The 25072-nt window shown below is 37.3% G+C and overlaps 1 protein-coding gene across 3 annotated transcripts in view; it reads right to left on the reverse strand.

Moving 5' to 3' along the window:
* Positions 1-4793: 4793 nt before the first annotated feature.
* The window catches only part of LOC132117270 (glutamate receptor 1-like), a 55743-nt gene continuing 35464 nt past the window's right edge, over positions 4794-25072 (reverse strand). Inside the window, exons 12-16 of one of the 3 annotated variants that reach the window (XM_059526439.1) lie at positions 17909-18107; positions 17480-17727; positions 13752-13866; positions 9660-9794; positions 4794-7697 (exon numbers count right to left, since the gene is read on the reverse strand). In XM_059526439.1, coding sequence (XP_059382422.1) covers positions 7539-7697; positions 9660-9794; positions 13752-13866; positions 17480-17727; positions 17909-18107 — 856 coding nt within the window. In that variant the 3' untranslated portion in view covers positions 4794-7538. Of the gene's footprint in view, positions 7698-9659; positions 9795-13751; positions 13867-14359; positions 14475-17479; positions 17728-17908; positions 18108-25072 lie in introns of those variants that run through there. The other 2 variants (XM_059526438.1, XR_009425739.1) reach the window with 2 other exon arrangements.

Here is a 25072-nt window from a genome sequence, read left to right on the forward strand (position 1 = left end):
CATTTGTTTTCACCCTGCCATTTTGCTATAAGAATCCCAACTCTTGCTGCAGAAAACATCCCTCAAACCTTGACACTTCCTCCATATTTCACTGACTTTTTCATGCACTTGGGCTTCAGTTTTTCCTCAGTTTGACACCAAACATAATTTTTCAGTGAGCGTAGCATTTTGAGTCTTCCTGCTGATAAGAGGCCTGCTCACTGCAGAGTGTACTTTCATCATTACCCTGTTCAGCGTTCACCTGGCGAGCAATTCCAGCTGCAGTGTTGAACCGATTCTTCATTGAGAGTCTCCACATTGTGCTGTCCTCTCATGCATTTGTCTTATGTGGACGGCCAGTCTTTTTGGGGGGATTTGAATGAATAAGTGACATTGTAAACCGATACCTGCAATATTTGAGAAATCTTCGATTTAGAATGACTTGCTTCTCTTGCAGTGGCTGAAAGAGTCATCCCTTTGGCCTTCTTTCCACAAAAAATATTTTTTAAATCTTTTTATCTGCACTGTTTGTTCACTTCACTGGCTTGCACTCTATCTGCCATATGCCTTGCGCTGCTTTATTTAACATTATTTTTATTTTTATTATATGTCTTTTTTACTGTATAGTTGTATCTTATATTTTATATTTGATCTAGATTTTTAGGCTCTACTGTTAGTGTTATCTGTATGCACCAAGGGTCTGAGAGTAACGCAATTTCGATTCTCTGTATGTATGTACTGTACATGTGGAAGAATTGACAATAAAGCAGATTTGACTTGACTTGACAACCTTCTTTCGCAGGGTTTTAGTCGCCTTAGAGTAGCCCACCATCTTACAGTCTCTTTAGGATCTATGTAAATTAGGAGGAAGGCTGCCAGCTTAATAGGGTTTGCCCTATAATTAAGGAAATTGACACCAAGTGCCTGATTAACACCAATAACTGGGAGGTATCTATAAGTCTTATCTAATTTTGATTTGTTCTTTTTCAAATATCACATTTACGTTTTTATACTGTGCTTCTGAATACAATGAATTTATGAAATATCCTTAAAAGGACTTTAATAGGATTAAGCAGTGACCTTGAAATGTAGGAAATTATAGGTTGTTTTCTAACGTTGATCTCTACTGTATATATAAAACAGATTTTTTATAAATATATATTGGTCTGATTTCACAGGATCTCTCTCTCTCTCTCTCTCTCTCTCTTTGTGAAAAATATTTCAAATATTAAATTATATAAATCTGGCAGACATCAAATAAAATGAAATATCCACTAGCAAAATGCAACACATACGCCAAAAAGCGGACTCAATATTACAGGACAATTGTATAAATGGCCAGCTGATGTCGCTGCAGGCTAATAAACACAAAACACAGCTTCAACCCTGCTATTCAATTGCAGTCGAAGAGAAAAACATCTGAAGTGGTGATAAAGTTGGCTTCTTGTCGATTTACTATCCATTTTAAAGATCACACAAGGTGGAATAGGACTTTTGTTTTGCTCTGCCAGTCCATCTAAACAAAATCTCCAATGTGATTGTATGGATAAGACAAGAAGCTGGAAGACATTATAAATTCATCAGAATCCAGATGGGGAATAGAGGGTTAAATAAACAATGTTTTTAGAGTTAACAGGTCAATTCAGTTTCATTCATCTCTTGTAGATTCTATCAAATTAATAGGCATACTCCAAATTATGGATGCTTGAGCTTATAAATCTGTCATTTCACTTCTCCTTTTCTTCAACAAACAACAAAACCGTGATATAAAGTTATCAGTGTTGTCTCAACATACCTTTCCCATCCTGCCCATGCTCGTGCTCATGCAAATGTCAGATTAGCCAACTGAAAGAGATGAGAATGGAAAACATTTCAATCATCGCAATACACTTCTTTAATTTGTCTGTGCATGTTCCATTTTCAAGATGGCTTTTTGTTCAGTGTGTGCCTTGCACTAATTACCGTGATCATTCAAAACGGAGCACTACTCTTGGTTGCTGCCTCCCACACAAGCTGTGAAAAACAATTCATACAGCCACACAGAGAGCTGATGTTGTTCCCCAGCACAGCTCCTCTTTTATAGAAGAGATAGGTAGTAAACATAATTTCAATAACAGAACAGGACTGGATGAGGTTATTATTAGTAGGTCAGATGGCCATGTCAATCAGCACGAATTAACATCAATAATGACAAGGGCACTAGCCAGATTATGGTCATTAAAATTTTCATAGATATCAGACTTCAGCGTGCATGTCATCCATTGAAAGTCTGATGTCTGCAGGCGGGAAGGAAGTCGACCGGAAGTTGAAGTCGGCCGCGTGCCGCCATCTTGTAGCAGAACTTGACTTGCATTAGCATCCCATTGACTCCCATTCATTTTTGCGTCACTTTGACAGCGAATAACTTTACATCTGAGGCATTTAAAGACTCCATTTGTCCATTATTTATTTCTAAAGATACACGACAATGTATAAAGGGCTCCATTACCTTCTATGTTACATTATGGCCCCGTAGAAACAGTTTTTGTAAAAATAGGCTAACGATTGCGTCATAACCACTCGACTCTCTGTCGCACAGTAGAGAAATTACCGTACAGACAGGAGGAGAAGCTCGCAGGCAATCGGGGAGACGTCGAGAGAGAAGCCCATAGATACAAGCCCTGGCGTTACATTTTAAAATACTATACAAAATAATAAATCAGAATACTTACTCCTGCTCACTCACGCCAAAGAACTCCCCGCTCAAGCTCGCCGTCTCTGCAAGATTAACGATGGCAGTTTGCACGCACAGCTACTAGAAGATTTACATCTGTCAGACAGGTTGCTGACGTCATCAAGCTTAGTTTGAGTCTGCGCGTCAGAAACGGAAGTTCTAAAAATCGCTAAAAATGGGCTTCACTTGTCTCAATTGAGTTCCAATGGGGTCGCTGTGTCCATTTCTTTTACTGTCTATGGATGTCTGCAGGTGACTTTATTATTTATGTATAAACCCCCTCTTGCCTTTGGGCTTGTGAATAGCATGCAGCTTTTGTGTTCGATGTTATAATTAAAGTCTTTTCTCTTGCAATTCAATGCGTCCAGAGTGATTTTTAGTAAACATACTGGACACTTTGATATTAGTATTCATGTTTTTATTTCCACTTAGCTCCCAATAAAGCATTTCGGAGGCAATCTGCTTGTTTGAATATGAAAGCAGGAGAAGTAGATGATGTGAAAAACAGCTTACGGACAGAAGTTGGTAACACTGAGGCTCTTTCCCAAGTTAAGGCATGGAAGTGCTAGGGTTGGCATAGCAACTGTTTTAGGATAACTGAAAAAAAAATTGGTAAGAGTTTTTTTTTTTTTAAGGTCTGAGGGAGGTTTCAGTCAGATCTGACTTTGGTGTTGTGTCCTTTGATACAGACATTTAAAATGGCTTTTATAACATGAAATGTTGCTATAGCTTTTACACTCATTAGGTTACATGCATTTCAGATAAAATTATTATTAATAATAACTAAATTTTCGTCGGCACCAATAGCCTCATGGACCATTGCTGAGTGAACCACTGAGTGTCCCAAGTTCGAATCCCGGCTCTAGGACCTTTCCAGATCCCATCTCATCTTTTGACAAACGTAAGAATATTGGTAACAATTGCTGGTAGCCATTGTATTTTTTCCGTATTATGGGAGTCAATGGCTACCAGCAACTGTTTGGTTACCAGTATTCTTCAAATTCAAAATATCTTCTTTTGTGTTTATCAGAAGAGAGAAATTCATACATCTTGTAAAGGGTGAGTAAGTGATAACAGAATTTTAATTTTTGGATGAACTACCCCTTTAACGACATCAAACAGTACTGCAATTAAAGCTGGCTCTTAAATTTAGGCACCTCAATATAACCCTAAATACAAAACTTCTCAGCTTCAGCTCTCAAAGATGAACGTATGCCTGTAGGCACACAATTAGCGGAGTTCAGATAGTGCTGAATTTCTGAACACTTTGCAAATGCACGAAAGTCTCTGGCACTTTCTATGTCTTAAGTATGAGCTATTCTGCTGGAAGTGAGTGAGTGAAAGGCCAGGCCTATGGGGAAACAGAAGGAAGAGAACAAATGTAGCATTTATCGAGATCAATACAGCACTCTGAAAGCCAACAGTGCTCAAACAAGATGTTCTGTATCAGTGCAGCTCAGTTGTACAACATGAATTCATCTGATGAGAAGAAACAGAAGAGGTAGATGACGTGACTCTAGATCTGGCATCATTCATTCTTAAAACAAATGCAAATGTTAACTAGTTAAGAACAGAGAGCAACAAAGAGAATAGAGACATACGTCAAAAAGCAGAAATTTTGATAGGAAACAAAAAGCGTTCAGTAAGAAAAAGTTTATTTCTGAATTTCCTTGTCAACACGCTTATTTCTTTGCTGTTACATCTTGCTGCTGTTTTAAAAAGGTATTTTGTGAAGTGACTGTGAAAAAGAGGAGGGCTGAAGTATAGGGCTGTCAAGGTAATAAGATGTTTTACTGATTAAATCAAATAAGCAATAATAAAATGAACACAATGCTGAAAAACAGTAACAGAAAACTTCCTCAGACAGATTGACGAGTGCTCATGTTCGATCATATGAATAATAATAAAAAAAAGACATATACTGACTTAATGACAATATATAAATCACATTGTGTAAAGTCTATTTAAAGCTATCATGCCACAATAATGTTATTTTTAAATGATTAATTAATAAATTCATTTTAAATATATTTTCTTTCTTTCTTTCTCAGGAAACATGGATATACAGTATGTGATTAATTAGGCTAATTAATCAGAATATCGTGATTCATTCGATTAAAATGTTTTAATCGATAAACAGCCCTATTTGAGACCAGTAGTGCAAAACCAACCAAAGAAACACCCAAATACAGATTTTCACTTTAAATACAAGACCAGAAGTCATTCAAAATATAATAAACGAAACGAATAACCCATCGAATGGAAAACAAAGGCCACAAAGCACTGTTTTGCCAGCACAAATGTTCCATGTCATGTTATGGTCGATTCTCTCTATTTTGTACAAATGGAATTGGCAATAAAAAGGACAGACAGTGTATAACCACTGAAGGTCCAATGGCAAAGTATTGAGGAAGGATACAAAGAGAGAAAAGCTCCCGGCAGAGCCTCACCGTTGAGAGAAAGTTCTCCTGAATGGCTGAATGAAGATCTTGTGCTTAGAGTATTGACATTCAGTTTCACCTCTCTACTCATTTATAGTTTATGATGATCAGTCTATTACAGTTCATCTCTTCCATTGCGATCTACCACCTTGCTTGAATCAGTGCGTCCAGTCTGGTAGAGAAGCACAAGGCCAGATATGGCACCTCGAAACTCAGGATTCGAGATTCAATAGGCTTGAATATCATCATTTGTTACTGACATCATTTGTTGCCTGTCTATGTATCCAGAAGCGGGTTCATTTTATTACAGCATAAAACAACGACTGAAGCAAACAAGCCATCTCCACCAAGCTTTGTTCCTCTCAAATGGACTGTTAGAGTCAGGCTATTAAATCACCCTATTAATCTCACAGCATGAACAATTTATGTTGTTGTCCATGTGTCAGCTATTAGGCAGATTTCCATAAAATACTTTTCATGGAATTGATGTTTACATGACAATATTTCAACTGTTATTACAATGACAATATTACAAACATAAGTTTTAGGGCTTCTAAGTCGACGGTCTCCTGCGTGCTCATGCTGCCCTTAAATTTGTTGATACTGTCGCATCTGTGTACACGGGACTCATTAACGGCTGAGTTTGGGAATGATGTACTATACATATCATCAGCTACTTCAACAGAAAAATGTCGTAAACCAAGAAAGGAAGACAGAACGGAAGTGGCAAAACAGTAACACAAACCGTGGAGCTGCATAGCCTATTCCCCCATTTAACTCTCAGACTATATCGAGCAGCATGGACGGGAAAGCAGTGATCGATCTGAAGTGTTCGTAAGTGAAGGGTGAGACTATAAGCTACAGCAGTAACAATGACAGGACTGGTAATCAGCCTCTCCGAACCTATGGAAGAACTCGCCTTCCCTGGAGAGGCTTGCCAATCAAACTGGTTGGAAAGGAAGACATTTGTAGACTGTGCAATGAAGCGGACACACTGATGTAGCACACTCACTAGCTTTCATTGGACGACAACAAACAAACATTTAATTTCTTTCATAACTGTTTCTTAAAGGTGAAGTGTATAACTTTTGCAATGGTAAAAGGATAGTTGATCCAAAAATGTCAATTCTGTCATTATTTTCCACACCCTCATGTCGTTCCAAACCTTAATTTTTTTCTCTCTTTTGTGGAACAAAGAAGACATTTTGTAGAATGTTTTAATAGTTTTGTCCTTAAAATGACAGTCAAGGGAAATTAAAACATTGGGGGGTTCTAGAATACATTCCACAAAAAAAGTCAGATTTGGAACAACATGTGAGTGAGAAAATAAAACAGAATTTTACATTTTGGGTGAACTATCCCTTTAAAATGCTTTATCTTTTCCCAGATTAATACTCAACGTCTGTATAGTAAGCACTTTACAGTGCACATCCTAAAACTTTGATTTTAGTACAGGACTATTTGTTTGTCCAACCAGTGTCAGACAGAAGTCATTATTTTTGCCAATATGACTCAGAAATTTCACACTTCCCTTCAAAGGAACAGTTTACCCAAAAAGGAAAATTTGCTTAAAAATATATACTCACCCTCAGGTTATTCAACATGTAGATGTGTTTGTTTCTTCAAAGGAACAGAATTGAAGAAATGTAGCATTATATCACTTGCCCAATAATGGAGTGAATTGGTGCCATCAGAATGAGAACTTGTTTATTACAAACACAGCGTGTTGCTTCACAAGACATTAAATGATGGACTGGAGTCATGTGGATTACTTCTGAACTCTAATTCTGACGGCACCCATCCACTGCAGAGGATTCAATGGCAAACGAGTGATGCAATGGAAAGATTTCTCAGAATTTGTTTCCATGAAGAAAATTATTATTAGAAAGCAAATATTTATTTTTGGGTGAACTATTCCCATTTGATAAATACTGATGTAACTATGGTTGAAGAATACTTTGGGCAAAAATGTTCATCAAACAGAGATTTGTTTCAAAGATATATCATAAGGCAGATGAAAAGAAAAAAATGAGCACAACTGGAAATTGTGATTTGGGGGGAAACAGCAGTTCAATTGTCAGTCATTTATGAGATAGAGGGAAATTTCTCAGTTTTGTCAAAAATGATGCTTCATACAAAAACACCTCACGCATGATCTCCTTATTGCACCGGAGAAGTTCCAAAAAAAAGAAGAAAACACATTCTGCTGGACACATTTTAATATTAGAAAAGTGATTTTCCTCCCTCCTTATCTAATTTGATTTGGAGCCCAGAGTGTTTCCATGAATCCATTTGGCAGTACTTCAGTGGCAGGTGAGTGGTACGCTGCTGTGTCTTTCATGTCCTCTCCCACTCTTTCCATCGGTCTCCTGATGTCCCCTGATCTCTGAGAGGCTGATGGCTGTTTACATCCCAGTGGTGCTGAGGCCCATGGCGGCTGCCTGGCCCATACACGGCAGAGTTTGTGCCGATTTGGGGAAATCATGGGCCATCACACGTCCGTTCTCACCTCCGCTGCCCATCCTAGTCAGTGTGGAGCTGAGCATGGCCGCATCAATGATTTGCTAGGAGAAAAGAAACACAAAGAATCTGCTCAGACAGCTGTGCACACTGCACAGGCATTGCAGCACAAACAGCAAAAGAGTGCACATACGGTGCAGTTTTAAAGCCAGCTAACTGTTTACGCCAGCTCTGACCCCAATTAGGTAAAAACTCATTTCATTTGATCTGAGGATTTGCTCCAGCCAGTGCAGGCAATGATTCATGATAAAAAATGGTGAAAAATAACAGCCATCAAGTGACGCAATGATGAGACCAGTGACACACTAACTCGGAGCCATTCTCTTATGTAGCAATTTTACATAATTAAATCCTGTAGGCTTGAAACTGGAGCTAATGATGTGGATGTTGGCTTGTACATCCTTGACGAATAAATGATTTAAATCCAGCACACTTCAGTGGATTGCTTGGGATTATGTTGCTCGGGCTGATGCAGACTAATTGGCCTGCAAGCAACAACGATTTGTTGCTGTGATATTCTAAATGTGGCTATTCTGTGATTGTAATGTCTTAACACCTGAAGAATGAAGAGAGAAGAGTGGCATGTCACTGAAGAAGATGGTGTGACACAAAATGCATGGTAAAAATATTTAGCAGTGTTACACTTAAAGGAATAGTTTACATAAAAATGAACATCTGCTAAATATTTACTCACCCTCAGGTTATCCAATATGTAAATGAGAAAATCTGTAAATCTGAAAAATTTTGCATTACAACACTTGCTCACCAGTGGATGCTATGGAGTGAATGGGTGCCGTCAGAATGAGAGTTCAAACAGCTGATAAAAACATAAATAATCCACAAGTAATCAGCACAACTCCAGTCCATCAGTTAATGTCTTGTGAAGCAAAAAGCTGTGTGTTAATAATAATAAAAAAAATCCATGATGACATTTTTAACTTCAGATGAGTCCTCTATCAATATTATTGCTTTCTCATGTGAAAAGTAATCTTTTCTGAATCAGGAGAGAAATATGTAAAGATCAAGCACTGTTTACAAGTGAAAACAGTCCAAAATAGTTCTAAACAAAAATGTCAGTGGATTTTGATGTGAGAGGACAACAGGAGATTGATTTTATAAGACTTTATTTAGATGTTTTTATCAGATGTTTATACTCTCATTCTGACGGCACCCATTCACTCCAGAGGATCCACAGGTGAGCAAGTGTTGTAATGCTTAATTTCTGATAAATAAACAAGCTCAATATTGGATGGCCTTAAGGTAAGTAAATGTTCAGCAAATTAAAATTTGGCTGAACTATTACTGAAACTTTAAATTTTGTTATTAACCCTTTAATTAATTGCAAAACATGTATGTTTTTGTCCGTACAATGATAATGAACTTGAAACAACACTATATCACACTGGCAATAATTTTTTATTTTCCACAGAACATAAAAGTTCTATTTTCATACGTCCCACTCCCAAACATCCTATTTTAATAAAGAATATCAACATGAAAGGAAACTCTACCTAAGCCATTTCATGTGGAAAGTAATCATGATAATCAATTACATTTAAAAATTGCTGTTCCTGGATGCTCTCTGAAATATATATTTAGGCAACTCCATTTGTTTCATAAACCATGTCTTAAAAATAACTGCTTAGATTTCCCCTTTGAAGGACCCTAAAGGAAAATTATGAGTCACCACATGGGCTGGTGAGAAATTAAATCTATATAAGTCACTGTATTCTTCTTAATTTTGTAAGCGTCAAGAGCAATGCGCTCCAGGATTAGTAAGAGGCGCAGTGGGTGGTATGATGTTCACCCACCCACAATTACCTCTTAAATGCCAACACGTTCCTCTGCCAGATCCCCCGGAGAAAGTGAGGTCAGTATACAATAGCAGTTATAAAACATTATAAGTGCCAAACACAAAGCCCATAATTAAATGTGGAGAGATCTAAATATTACACTATACTGGCTGTAGATGGCAAATGGGGTGGATTATCATAGTTTTTACACACCTTCATCCTTCGAGACTCGATTCTGGATTTGTAACAGAACTCAACTAGGGCCACCAGCATGGCCAGCCCAAGCCCACCAATCAGAATGTAGAAAACTCCAGCCACATTACTGAGGCTCAGAGCGCTGGTCTTATCCTGCAGATCAGAGACGACAATCAAACACTCGCAGTGAGATCTGTCACACAAACACATAAACACACACATCTACAGGAGAGCAACAAACATACATTATCTCTTTCTAGCACAGCTACTCAATAAACACACAAATTGATATTTACAGATCTAAGATATAATGTACACATCAAATCTAGATACTTATTCATTCACTACATATTTAAGTTGATAACTCATAGCGTTCATTCTGTTGCAGTATATAAAATGACTCGGCAATAAAAAATAACTGCCTAAATCATGCAAATGCATGCGTCAGTTGCAAGCTTGGAACAAACATTAATTTTTCAGTAAATTCTGGCTGTCTCTGTATAGTGGTTTAATGTTTAACAAAGCATTACAAATATATATTTTGTAATTATATTTAATAATAAAATATCAAATCAATATAACTCCCTTTTTACATTTTAACTATATCTACTTTATACCTCTATATAAAATATATAGTGCTTTATTTAAATCATATAGGTATAGTGGTGGCCAAAATGATTAAAACACTAGTATTTTCACCAGCTAAAAAAATGGTTTTAAGCCAGTTATTTCTATCTTTTGCTGTAGTGTGTCAGTAGAAAATATCAGTTTACATTTCCAAACATTCAATTTGCCATTAATTGTAATAATCTACTGACACGCTACAGCAAAACATAGAAACAACTGATTGGTGAAAATACTAAAAAAAATGTCTGTGTTTTAAGGTTTCTCATCCAAAGGTCATAACTGAGAGCCTTTGGCATCTCTTTCTGTCTCTAGTGGCAGAGACGTCATGTCAGGGGTGGTGGGAGTCAATGACATGCATCTGTTTGGCAACCGTATTGAGGTCTCATCCATTGGCATGCACATTGTCTTTGGACAGAGACAGCATTGAAGGACTCTTAAGGGGAAGAGCAATCCAGTTAGAGGGCATTTCATGGCAACACTTTTCTCTCCAGACTGCCATTTACTCATGCTGAGATAGATGGATGGCTTAAGGTTTTATATGTTGCTGTTGTTATGAGAAGGAGTTTCGGAGATAGCTGATACCATGAAGAGAAAATAACACCAAACAACCACTAATCATATTTTCATACCGGTTTATTTTCATAAATTATATTGATTTTATATGTATACAAATGCATTGTCCATAAAACGTGTTAACAAAATCACCTTGAATGCAAGCATCTAGAATCTCTCTTTCCTTCTTACTTCTATAAATTCATGTATAAATTCAATAATAATATCCGGAATAACAGAATGTAGTTAACATGCATCTGATATTAGCATAATTCAAAAATATAATTGTAGTATTCTGGTGTAATGAAAGATAATTTAACTGCTATTTAACATTAAAGTTTTTTTTAGTTTTTTTTTTAGTATAGGTTAATACTCATTATCCTCCTCTTTTTGTATTAATATTATATTTATATTTACTTATTTATAGTTTAAGACAGATGTAACTGCTAAGATGTATCTAAAAGTAATTATAATAATATAATATGTAAGTAATTATATATATATATTCTTGATGTTCTTTTTGGGTAACTACCAGAAAAATATAATGAAAATATAATGATTAAATCCAACTGTGGTGATGATTTAAAAGAATAACCTCAAAACACGCTGAATTTTAATAGACCTTTATATACTTTCTGAATGCACACATTTCTAAAACATTTTTTGTTTATATATAAAAAGTAGTTTACACTTTACTCTTTACACTTTAAAAAGTTTTTTTGATGCATTAATCATACCTTATAATGCACCTGATAATGCATTTCAGGATCTCACGAATAAATGTAATCACAGTTATAATAAGTTATAATACAACCCGAATTCCGGAAAAGTTGGGACGTTTTTTAAATTTTAATAAAATGAAAACTAAAGGAATTTCAAATCACATGAGCCAATATTTTATTCACAATAGAACATAGATAACATAGCAAATGTTTAAACTGAGAAATTTTACACTTTTATCCATGTTATTAATTAGCTCATTTAAAATTTAATGCCTGCTACAGGTCTCAAAAAAGTTGGCACGGGGGCAACAAATGGCTAAAAAAGCAAGCAGTTTTGAAAAGATTCAGCTGGGAGAACATCTAGTGATTAATTAAGTTAATTGATATCAGGTCTGTAACATGATTAGCTATAAAAGCTTTGTCTTAGAGAAGCAGAGTCTCTCAGAAGTAAAGATGGGCAGAGGCTCTCCAATCTGTGAAAGACTGCGTAAAAAAAATTGTGGAAAACTTTAAAAACAATGTTCCTCAACGTCAAATTGCAAAGGCTTTGCAAATCTCATCATCTACAGTGCATAACATCATCAAAAGATTCAGAGAAACTGGAGAACTCTCTGTTCGTAAGGGACAAGGCCGGAGACCTTTATTGGATGCCCGTGGTCTTCGGGCTCTCAGACGACACTGCATCACTCATCGGCATGATTGTGTCAATGACATTACTAAATGGGCCCAGGAATACTTTCAGAAACCACTGTCGGTAAACACAATCCGCCGTGCCATCAGCAGATGCCAACTAAAGCTCTATCATGCAAAAAGGAAGCCATATGTGAACATGGTCCAGAAGCGCCGTCGTGTCCTTTGGGCCAAGGCTCATTTAAAATGGACTATTTCAAAGTGGAATAGTGTTTTATGGTCAGACGAGTCCAAATTTGACATTCTTGTTGGAAATCACGGACGCTGTGTCCTGCGGGCTAAAGAGGAGGGAGACCTTCCAGCATGTTATAAGCGTTCAGTTCAAAAGCCAGCATCTCTGATGGTATGGGGGTGCATAAGTGCATACGGTATGGGCAGCTTGCATGTTTTGGAAGGCTCTGTGAATGCTGAAAGGTATATAAAGGTTTTAGAGCAACATATGCTTCCCTCCAAACAACGTCTATTTCAGGGAAGGCCTTGTTTATTTCAGCAGGACAATGCAAAACCACATACTGCAGCTATAACAACAGCATGGCTTCGTCGTAGAAGAGTCCGGGTGCTAACCTGGCCTGCCTGCAGTCCAGATCTTTCACCTATAGAGAACATTTGGCGCATCATTAAACGAAAAATACGTCAAAGACGACCACGAACTCTTCAGCAGCTGGAAATCTTTATAAGGCAAGAATGGGACCAAATTCCAACAGCTAAACTCCAGCAACTCATAGCCTCAATGCCCAGACGTCTTCAAACTGTTTTGAAAAGAAAAGGAGATGCTACACCATGGTAAACATGCCCCGTCCCAACTATTTTGAGACCTGTAGCAGAAATCAAAATTGAAATGAGCTCATTTTGTGCATAAAATTGTAAACATTCTCAGTTTAAACATTTGCTATGTTATCTATGTTCTATTGTGAATAAAATATTGGCTCATGTGATTTGAAAGTCTTTTAGTTTTCATTTTATTAAAATTTAAAAAACGTCCCAACTTTTCCGGAATTCGGGTTGTACTTATCTATTCATTGTTACACATTTAGAAAGTATACTGCATTAAACCATGACAAACAAACCTTATAATGCATTTGGTAATGCATGCAAGCGTGTGAACTTATTGACGAATGCATGATGTACGAGTGAAGTGGTTTGCACTCAAGTTTTAGGCACAAATACGTATGAACGCAGTGAATGAGAACTAATGAGCCAGAAAAGCTCAATAATTTGGAAAAGCGCAAGTGAAGAACCAAGTGCCCATGCATAAGCACTGAAGTGAGTGAAGAAAAAAATAAAACACGTTGCCCATTTCTATAAATACACCACTAGCATCACATCTATTTTGTAATGTGGGAAGTAATAAGGGCCAGACAGCAACATGATGACAGAGCGCACAAGTCTGTGGGTAAATGGCAGACTGGAGACAGAGCGTTGGCTGTGGCGCGTGTCTGAGAGAGAAGAGGACAGGGCCTTTAGTAAAGCTCTAGTAAAGGATTTCTAAGTGAGGGAAAGGACCAATGAGTGAACTGACCTTTCTGGCGGAGTCCTTGCTTCCACACTCCCCCTTATCGTACCACCATTTGTTTTTCAGTTTGTCTAAGACGGCTTGCTCATTGAGTTTCAACACCGCTAGGTTTACAGGAATTCTTCAACCAGGAAAATAACATAAATAACATTACCCATGTTATCTTATGTTATTCAGCATTTAAGCAAACATACACCCATAATTACGTTTTGATGTGTTCTAAATGTCTACAGGTAAATAGAAAAGAAAACAAAAACAGGAAAAAAAAAAAGAACAGCACAGTCACAGAGTTGGAAAACTGTCACTGCCAAAGTGATATGCATTAATACTCCATCTAGCTTTGTGACCTTTCTACCTACGGCAAGATGTGTATTACTATATCACTTTGGGTAACCGGCAAGAGATCGGAAACACTCGGATTTGCACAGTTTTGAGTTTGATGCTCAAACGACCGCCAATCATTGAAACGTTCCAATCGCATTAAAATAACCCACTTCAGGAGGGAATATTTTCAGTTAGCATACAATGGCAGCCGAGGTGTTTGTTAATTGAAGTTGCCGGTTACCCCATCCAAGGTGCTGGTTACCCGCCGGATAGCTCATATTGGGGCTGACCTTGGAATCACCTCCTCCGCTGCCACACTCTCCCTTGTCGTACCACCATTTGTTTTTCAATTTGTCCAACAGGCCCTGCTCGTTCAGTTTTAACACTGCCAGGTTTACTGGGTTTCTTGAAATGATAATAAAATAAGCTGGGTCAGCATTGGTGATATGATACGGCGAGGCAGAGGTTGTGTCAAATAAAAGTGAGTCTATTAAGTTGTAGAGGAAGTGAACAGAACATAAAACTGATCTGACTGTGTGCCTAGCTCTGCTGGGCTTGTTGATGTAATATTAGTTGTCTTATGTTGTGCTAAAGTGTAAAAAAAACAAAAGTACTGTGACTAAATTATGAGAGATTTTACCAAGCAAGACCCAGATTGTGAGTGAGTAAACGGGACGAATTAGCAATGCTCTGGAAATAAGCCTTTTGACACAGTGTGGTCCGGTAAGAGGATTCCCAGTATTCCCAGTCAATATTTCTGTAGATTAGCTCTGGATAATCTATTACGCCGTGGATACCGTTGAAGCACACTGCACGTTCTGGACTTTGGGAATCCCAGCGCTGCAATCAAACCCAGAGTGTTCTTAATGCGTCCCATTCTCACTTGTGACGGCGTCTGTCTCTGTAAAATCCCTGACTTCTTTCTGCACCCCTTGAGACTGGGGGAGAAAGAGGCCGGTGTGCTTATGGATGACTAAAACAAAGCCAGACTTCATCCATGAACATTAATCTGAAATCTGCAGGGTACACAAGACAACAAGGATGTCAGGAAGGATAATGAGGGGGAAGACCATCTCAACATGGTCAAATGGAGCACATGAGAGGAGACTTTGAGAGAAAGATGGTGAAAAAGTCGATGGTCAGTACGTTTATTAGCTCTGGACTGGAACTGCTCTGTTTTCTAGGAGTGAAAAACTGCGTACTCTAAGAATTTCCTTTTAAGTATCTGTGTGTGCCTCATTTTTGTATAATCAATATTTTCTGTGTACAGGATGCATTAATAAACAAAAAGGTTTCACAGTAACCCACAAAAAGATTAAGCGGCGCAACTATTTTCAGCATTGATAATAATAAGAAATGTTTCTTGCGCATCAAAACAGCATATTAGATCATTTATGAAAGATCATGTGACACTGAAGACTGCTGAAAATAGGTTTTGACATCACAAGAACAAATTACATTTTAAAACAATATTTTGATATTTCAAAATATTACTGTTATTTTTTGTATTTTTGATCAAATAGTTGCAGCCGTGGTGAGCAACGATAGCGTATTTATTGAGTCTCCTATAGTTTCCTATAATCATATTCTACTGTGAACAGGCACACATTCTCTTATTTAATTCAGATTTATCATTTAAAGAGAATGGGGTTTGTGGGCCATTGTGGTCAGAATGATTTGCAAGTATGTGTTCTTTGATTCATGTATAAAGGTTATAAAGAAAAGAAGTACTGGAATGCATTTAGTCATTGTAGTGAGATGCACAAGCACAATGAGACATAGCATTTACACATAAACTTGAAAAATATTCAACTTGATGATGGAATTATAAGACGCAAGAGTACAAATTTGGCTGATGGTACAGAACATAAATACAGACAATCATAACTAATTCCAGTCAACACAAAATAAGAGGTTACAGAGGAGATGTTTCTTTGAAAAATTATAAACTTGAACTTTCTAGCAAAGACAAAGTCTAATTTCACTTTAGTTAATTTAACATTAATAATGCATCAATTTAAAAATATTTTAATAATAAACAATATAAAAAGTCAAATTGTGAAACTCGTTTTATAAATAAATTCAGTGCACACAGACTGAAGTAGTTTAAGTCTTTGGTTCTTTTCATTGTGATGATTTAGGCTCACGTTTAACAAAAACCCACCAATTAACAATTCACTATCTCAACAAATTAGAATACTTCATAAGACCAATAAAAAAAATGAAAAAACATTTTTAGTGAATTGTTGGCCTTCTGGAAAGTATGTTCATTTACTGTACATGTCCTCAATCCTTGGTAGGGAATCCTTTTGCTTTAATTACTGCCTCAATTTGGCATGACATGGAGGTGATCAGTTTGTGGCACTGCTGAGGTGGTATGGAAGCCCAGGTTTCTTTGACAGTGGCCTTGAGCTCATCTGCATTGTTTGGTCTCTTGTTTCTAATTTTCCTCTTGACAATAGCCCATAGATTCTCTTTGGGGTTCAGGTCTGGTGAGTTTGCTGGCCAGTCAAGCACACCAACACCATGGTCATTTAACCAACTTTTGGTGCTTTTGGCAGTGTGGGCAGGTGCCAAATCCTGCTGGAAAATGAAATCAGCGTCTTCAAAAAGCTGGTCAGCAGAAGGAAGCATGAAGTGCTCCAAAATTTCTTTGCTAAATGGGTGAAGTGACTTTGGTTTTCAAAAAAACACAACAGACCACAACAGACCCAGGTAAGACGCCTCAGGAGTGGCTTAACAAGAGGAATATGACAACTGTGTCCAAATTCCTTGACACGTCTGTGTGTGGTGGCTCCTGATGCCTTGACCCCAGTCTCAGTCCATTCCTTGTGAAGTTCACTTGAATTCTTGAATAGATTTTGCTTGACAATCCTCATAAGGCTGCAGTTCTCTCGGTTGGTTGTGCATCTTTTTTTTCTCCACACTTTTTCCTTCCACTCGACTTTCTGTTAACATGCTTGGATACAGCACTCTGTGAATGTTTGTGGCTCTTTGTGAAGGGTGTCAATAATTGTCTTCTGGACAACTGTCAGATCAGCAGTCTTCCCCATGATTGTGTAGCCTAGTGAACCAAACTGAGAGACCATTTTGAAGGCTCAGGAAAACTTTGCAGGTGTTTTGAATTGATTAGTTGATTGGCATGTGACCATATACCATATTCTAATTTGTTGAGATGCACCTGTATATATATATATATTACTTTTAAAGCTGAAGTGTACTTTTTTTTACATTAAATGGATAGTTAAAATCTCCTAACCCAGTTATCATGCAGGGGAAACCCTAAAAACTTCAGCTACAAGTATATCTAATGCTCTCATCTCTCCAGTGTAAGCCCTCAGACTTTACATGAATCATAATCATTGTCAAAAAAGAAAACATTTCTGAACTATTAGGAGGCTCAGGTGTACCTCAGGGCAGATCCTTTGGGTGTGGCTACTCCATAGCCCTTTGAGTCCAGGTTTCCTCCCACCTTCATGGTGTCACATGGTTTGCGCTGCTCAATGTATTCGTTCATTGTGGACTCCAGCAGATAAGCATACTTCCCTTTGGACTTCCTCACCCGCACGACACCTTCATCTGTCGTCTTGACAAATACAGAAGGCTCTGCAGACTTCATGTAGGACCACATCTTCTCAAATACTGCAATCTTCGATCTCTGAGGATGGATATAATAAGGTTAGATTGATCAAAAGTGTCAGTAAAGACATTTACAGTGTTCTATTTAAACAATAGAATCCCGAAATAAATAAACCTAAGGCACAATATTTGAGGGTACTAACGAAAATATAATTTTAGCATCTCTTTTCCAAGAGTATAGTGAAGTACTTCCCACTTACCCTGAAAAACTCTTTAGTAGATCCTCCATCCAGAGTCCCATAAGCAATCTCTGTTTGCTTAGCCAGATCCTCGGCACTCTCGATGGGTGACACCATCCTTTCCACAGTGAGGAAGGCAGCCAGGTTGGCTGTGTAGGAGGAGATGATAATCAGAGTGAAGAACCACCACACACCTCCAACTATACGACCAGAGAGAGATCTGTGGGAAAAAGTACACAGGTGGTTAACAGCTTATAATAATTTAGTGATCTCTATCGAATTAGACTCATTTTAATATGATTTTTATTTCTAGCTGTGCACAAAGTGGAAAGATAACAATTAATGAATTAATTAATTACTTTATCAGCAGGCATATATGATGAAGAAAGGGCTTCTTAATGGCTGATCTAGTTATAAATCAGATCCTGATCAGGATTTAAACAAAAGCAAAGTCATTTTCAGCCTCTGTATTGCAGAATTTAATTATCATCAGAACTGTATCATCATCAAAATGTCTAAAACTTATCATGAGCTTATTATGAGCTTAATGAAAGACTGGAGGACGGCTACAGTTAGAATAAACTTAAAAATCTTAAAAATGTAATGTAAAATTGTGTTGCTTTCCTCAAAGAGCTGCTGGATGCATTACAATTGAATACGCTGCTGTTATACACATACATACTGAGAAAATATAGATTTTTTTTAAAGCCACATTTCAGAAATTACATGCAGTTTATGAGAGCTGCCAGTTTGCGAGAATGATTCCCAGTATTTTAAAAACACACCAAAGAAATTAAGATTGTTATATTTATTTTTGAATATATTCAATGGTGCAATAATATCCACATCATAAGTGATTTAAATTGAGAAAACAGCTTGTTCTCATGGATTCAAGTAATGCACAAGTCAGCATTTGTAAGCTGAGTAAATGAAACGCCTCCCTGTTGTAAGACATAATGAACTTGCTTGTGTAAATAATAATAATAATAATAACAAATTAAGGCATAACCCTGCATGTTTTTGTCCAGAAGACATGGCCTGGTTTGATTTGTGACTTCTCAATAAATGTCTATTGATCTCAGTGCCTCAAACATTGAAAACCTTTAGAGAAAAAAGGTTTAAATTTAATCAAAGATCCTGTTCTGCCAAGCTTGCATTAAAGTTCTACTTTCCAATACATGCAATTCCACCCTTTTTTACTTTCAAGGGAAATATATTCTCTTCACAGCTTCCAATGATATTATCAGTTATATTAAAGGGTCCAATAAACCACTTTGAATTTTTATAGGGAAGCAAAATGCCCTGCATTATAAAGGGGAACTTGTTGGAACATTGTTGGAATGTTAATACATGTTAGATATTGAATGTTAGTTAGTAAAAAAAAAAAAAAAGTTACTTAGTGGGGGGAAAAAAATAAATTTATACTCACTAATATATTTGATTTTAAAAAATCAGTATTAAACAGAAATACTGTAAAATATGACTAGAATGTAAGATAACTGTTTTTATTCTGATACATTTATAAAATCTAATTTATACCTGTAATTGCAATTAATTTCAGCATCATTACTCCATTCTTCAGTGTCACATGATCCTTCAGAAATCATTCTAATATGCTGGTTTGGTGCTCAATAAACAGTTATTATTATTATCAATGTTGAAAACAGCTGCTTAATATTTTTGTAGGAACTGTGATACTTTTTGAAAGGGGTCATCACATGCGACAGGCCCTTTTACAAGTAGTTTGTACTGAAATGTGTTTGGGTAGTGTGTGTACACACTACAATGTACGGAGCCCGCGCATGACATGCAAGAAAAAATAAATAAATAAATTGTGCGCATGATTTACTAATTCGTTCCCTCAATGTATTAAAACATGCACACAATTAATATTACGTTCCCTCGATTTACTATTGCGTATCGAGGGAACGAGTTAGTAAATCATGCGCACTATTTATAAATCGAGTGAACAAAATAGTAAATCGAGGGAATGCAATAGTAATTGTGTGCACGTTTTAGTACATTGAGGGAATGAATTAGTAAATCGTGCACACAATTTAGCCTACTATTTTTTTCCGGCATGTCATGTGCGGGGCTCCGTAATAATGTACCCTATAATAATAAAAATCCACCCAGTGTTTTTTTTTATTTTATCTACTAAAATCATTACCCCTTTCTCAAAACAAGCCTTTCTCCTGTGTGACGTCACACAGACAGGCCCCTCCTACGATAGTTTGATTGACAGTAGTGTTTCAGCACAGACTGAATTGGTGTCTTACCTTAAACCCGCCCTGAATGAGCTGACATCAGTCCACCATTTTTTCGACGCCAGACCAGATGTAGACAAGAATGACTACTAAGCAATTGAGGTGTTTTGTTGTTGGATGTAATAATGAACATAGCAGTCGTCAATTACTCCCGACATCCGCGCCGCTGAAGACACAGTTGATTACATTTGTTTTTGAAGGGAATGCGCCCCCGATCTACATAAATGTGTTTATGTTCGCAAAAATCATTCGTGGACCAGCTTCACCTAACGTTAAAAAAAAAGCGAGTATACGTTTTTTTTTTATGAATCTTTGCAAATCTCAAAGAGAGCGGTTCGGAAGAGTGGGGCGGAGTCAGCAGAGCTCATTTGCATTTAAACTGGCATGCAAGAAAGCGGCTTGCAGTGAAAAGAGCTGTTTTTGGCAAGGTAAAAATTGTGTTGTTTTACATTACCAATGAGAAATTTTAACAAAAGTATGTTATAGACTTTTAATTAAGACCCTAAAGAATAATATTAACTTGTGGAAAACAGGCATCCGATGACCCAAACAAAATCAGTTAACAAAAAAGGTATATATTTTTATTTGTATATATTTATATTTTGTATAAATCCCTTAAAGGTAGGCTAGTGTTATATTTTTGTCCAGCTGATTACTAACAATATCTCTAATGTTTTCAACTACTTGTAAATCATGAGAAAATTCCCATTCTAAACAGTGACACGGGGCAGTGCAGTGACCTGTCAATGACGTTAGTTCCCCTTTGTTACCGCCTCTACTGACGTAGAAACCACATGACAACAGTGTCGTGGACAAATGCAGAAGTAGCTTCACGACAAACTTCAACTAGAAAGAGATGCCGATCTCGCTTGTGTTTTACTCGACAGGTGAGTTGTTTTGATTCTTATATTTACAGAAAACGTAAGCTATTATAACGATCAACAAGATTAGTATTATGGGGCATACACGCCAAGTCTTTGCATTGACATTGTATGTAATCTACTCGCGCAAATCGTTGAACTCGCGTTAAATCCGTGATTTATCTTTCCGTCTGATTGATGGCTGTCAGAGGTTGGGTAGAAGACAACAAATCCCATCATTCCACGCTCCTTCTTAGCGTCATCAAACCACGCGATTGTTATTGTTTTGATAGTGCGCCGTCTAGTGGCAGGTCCACTACAGGTTGTACATTTAACTGTAACTTTTGATAAATTAATTGTATCTTTGCTGTATCAAATAATTCATTTATTTATTTATTTTTTAAATGCTACATTATTATATTTTTTTTTTTGTGAGAATTGCAATCTGGTTCAATCGTGACCTGTAGTGTTCTGCCTTTAGGACAAAAAAATGTAAGTGTCTTACATCTGTTACAAGAGAAATAGCTCAAGAGAAATAATGCAAATAAATGAAAAAGAGGAAAACGACAGTTCTGTTGTACACTGCTCATCTTCCTTGTCTCTCTCACCTACTCTGTCTCCCTATTGTCACATGTCCACTCAGCTTTAAGAAGTGTGATATGAAGTTGACTTCCATTCAATCTGTCAAACAGATGAATGCAGCTGTTTTGTGAGGCACGTCTACCTTTATAATCATCAGTCAGTAGCATGTTTGCAAAAAAAAAAATTATCACAATAGATTCTCGTCTCTGTGTTCTTTGTGGATTTAAGTAAAATGCACACACACACAAATATATATATTCAGCGGAGAACATCCGTTAAATGCACCAGCATGCGCTCTTCTGTGTCTGCCGCGCTGCATGGATGCACTGTTTTCGATAAAATCAAAGCATAAATACACATAGAAAATTTATTCTTGTGTCGCAGCTGACACAGAATAGTGTACGTAGTTTGCGTTCAGCAGATGTTCTCCAAAATGCCACTACAGTGATGCAGAGAGACACATAGGGGACAAATTGTTGAATAAAGTCGTTATTTTTGTTTTCTTCGCTTACAAAAAGTATTCTCGTCACTTCATAACGTTACGGTTGAACCATTGATGACAGATGGAATTTAGTGACAATGTCTTTCATACTTTTCTGGACCCTGACAGTGCAATTTACTTGGCAGTCAATGGGACAGTCACAAGTTTTCACGGTTTTCATCCAAAATATTGTGTTCCGAAGACGAACAAAGCTTTTACAGGTTTGGAACGACACGGGGGTAAGTGATTAACTACAAAAATGTTATTTTGGGGTGGAGTAACCCTTTAATGAATTTACATTTGATAAAAAAAAATAAAAAAACTTTGAGGACTTTGCCTCCTCATTTGACTCATTACATCATTACAGGTTCACAAGTATTTGAACACACGCAACTTGCACAGTGGAATACCGGCAGTGCAAATCCCAATACCAATCTGTAGAATATGGGTCGCTCCTACACATAAGGCAAAGTAAAAGGTTCTCATGGACAAACATTCTTTTTAAACTCCCTCAATAACGTCTCCATGGAGACACGACACGACGACTCACAATAGAGCTGCAACAAACTAAAAATAAAAGTCTCCTTGTCGTTCCACTTTGTAATGATGCAAAATGTCTGTTCCATTACAGAAACTCGGACGGCTGCTGTTGGGAACGTTGTGACATGCTGAACGTCTCTGGTGTCACAGTTCTGTTTAACACTGGAGAACATTTCCAAATTCTCGGGATGGCAAGGTCACCTCGACAGTGGGAAAGGCCAGAGCAACACTTCCCTCCGGGGTTCTATGTATGCGTGTTTGTATTGTGAAATTACATTAATGTGCTTGTGACCTAAATGTGTGACCTATTGTAATGTGTACGTGACCTCCTGGTGTCATTGCGTATAGAAGTGTTTGTAAATGGGAGAGTATTTTTGTATGGTGGAAAGGGTATCTGGACAAAGTAGAAGTGACAGTCGGAGGCCTGCGGGAGGAAGGGGGCACCACGGCACCTGGGTTGAACTGTCATGCTCGCTGCAGAGCCTGATGGTCTGACCCCACACAAACACACACAGAGACACAAATAAACACACTCCACATTTCAAATAATGATCCCAAGTTGCACAACATGTATTGCTTGTCATACACACATTTCTACACACTCATATCCTGGAGCGCACTTGGATTATTCTTCAGCAGGTGTGAACAGACAGATCATTGGCCTTAGGGCTGATTTAAATAATTGGAAAATTCATCTGGCCTTTATGGAACAACTTTCCTAGGAGTCACATCTACCCTGTTCCTCGTCTGAGCAATCTTCATAGTAATAGTTCAGTGGAGGTAATTCTGTCTACTGTAATTGTGTTTTACTGCCGAAAACACCTGTGGCTAATATAACTTACATTTTCACTTTATTTTCTAAGGTATCAATATTTGGCTGTTAGTGTAGCCAAGTTGGCTCCTGCTGGTAGATCTTGTAACTACATCTATACTAAAATGCATCAAGTTTTTACTCTTTGCTATGAATTAAATAATATATTAACATATATAAATATATACATATTTAAAAATTATTGACAGAATGATAGACAGACAGAATGACAAACAGAAAGGCAAATAAAACGATAGACAGACATGACAATAGAATGACAGATAGACAGAAACATAGGCAGACAGAACAATATACAGAATGATAGCCAAACCAAACAACAGACAGAAAAACAGACAGACAAAACAACAGACAGAAAGATGGACAGGATGACAGACAGAATGATAGACAGACCAAACAACAGACAGAAAGATGGACAGGATGACATACATAATGATAGACAGACCAAACAACAGACAGAAAGATAGACAGAACGACAGACAGACAAACAGAATGATAGAGAGAACGACAGACTGAACAACAGACAGACATAACTACAGGCAGAATGATAGACAGACAGCATGATACACAGACAAAACAAAAGAATGACAGAATGTTACACAGAAAGTACAGGAGACAGACAGGGAGAATGATCTAGAGAACAAGTGATAAACAGACAGGACCACAGACAGAGAGGATGACAGACAGACACAACAATAGACAGAACTATAACTGAGTTTGCATTGCCCTTCAAATTGCGCAAATTGAAATTGCAAATTGAAAATATGCCCGATGAAAAGTTTTACGCTCACGTAAGGTCATTTTTTAGGCAATTCAAAAAAGGAATATTTAAAAAAACTGCAATGGAAAGTTTTTTTGCACATTTACAGGTCACATGGCATACGGAAAAGTCACATGATCATTGTTTAATGTACTATAGCCACATACATGGCCGTTCACAAGTACAAGGGGCTTTCCTTGCCATTAATGCTTGGATAACCCCTTACTTACACTGCAAAAGTTTACAGCGCATATATAAAACTAGTACTTCCTGTTTGTACTTCAACAGGTGTTCCTTTATCTTTAATTAAAATAATGTAAGATTTAATGATGCAGAACAGAGAAATAAATAATATTAATGAATGAATAACCCAATTAACGCTACAGTGATCAAGATGTGTCTCAAATAAAGAATTTATGCAGATGGGTTTCTACTAACATGTGGCTTTTAGCAGTCACAATCTAAAAAGACAGGTCACATAAGCACACTGTTTGCATAGCCTAGCTTCTGCAACACTCAAATGTGCTATGAAATGCTACAGTGTTGATGCTAGTGGACGTGACAGTGATAGTGAATTACATGCATAGTAAACAGTCTGCAATTCCCACTTCTGGGTGATCCTCTAAAAGAAGAGCAGCAATCATGGAGTTATTAATTTATATAGCATCAGAGTCATGTCAGGCTGCTGTGCTTCAGTAATTCTCTGCTCACATTTTGCAGCTTGCTAATCATCTGTGCCATCTCCTCATGATTTCAGATTACGGCATTGCTCGAACCGAGTTAATTGCTTTGATTGCCCGCGTGCTTACAGTAGCTTCTCTATTTGCTATCTGTCTCGAGAGACGTCAAAGAGACTTTGTTTTTGG

The sequence above is a fragment of the Carassius carassius genome, chromosome 36 (genome assembly GCF_963082965.1).
Source record: "Carassius carassius chromosome 36, fCarCar2.1, whole genome shotgun sequence".
NCBI lineage: Eukaryota > Metazoa > Chordata > Actinopteri > Cypriniformes > Cyprinidae > Carassius > Carassius carassius.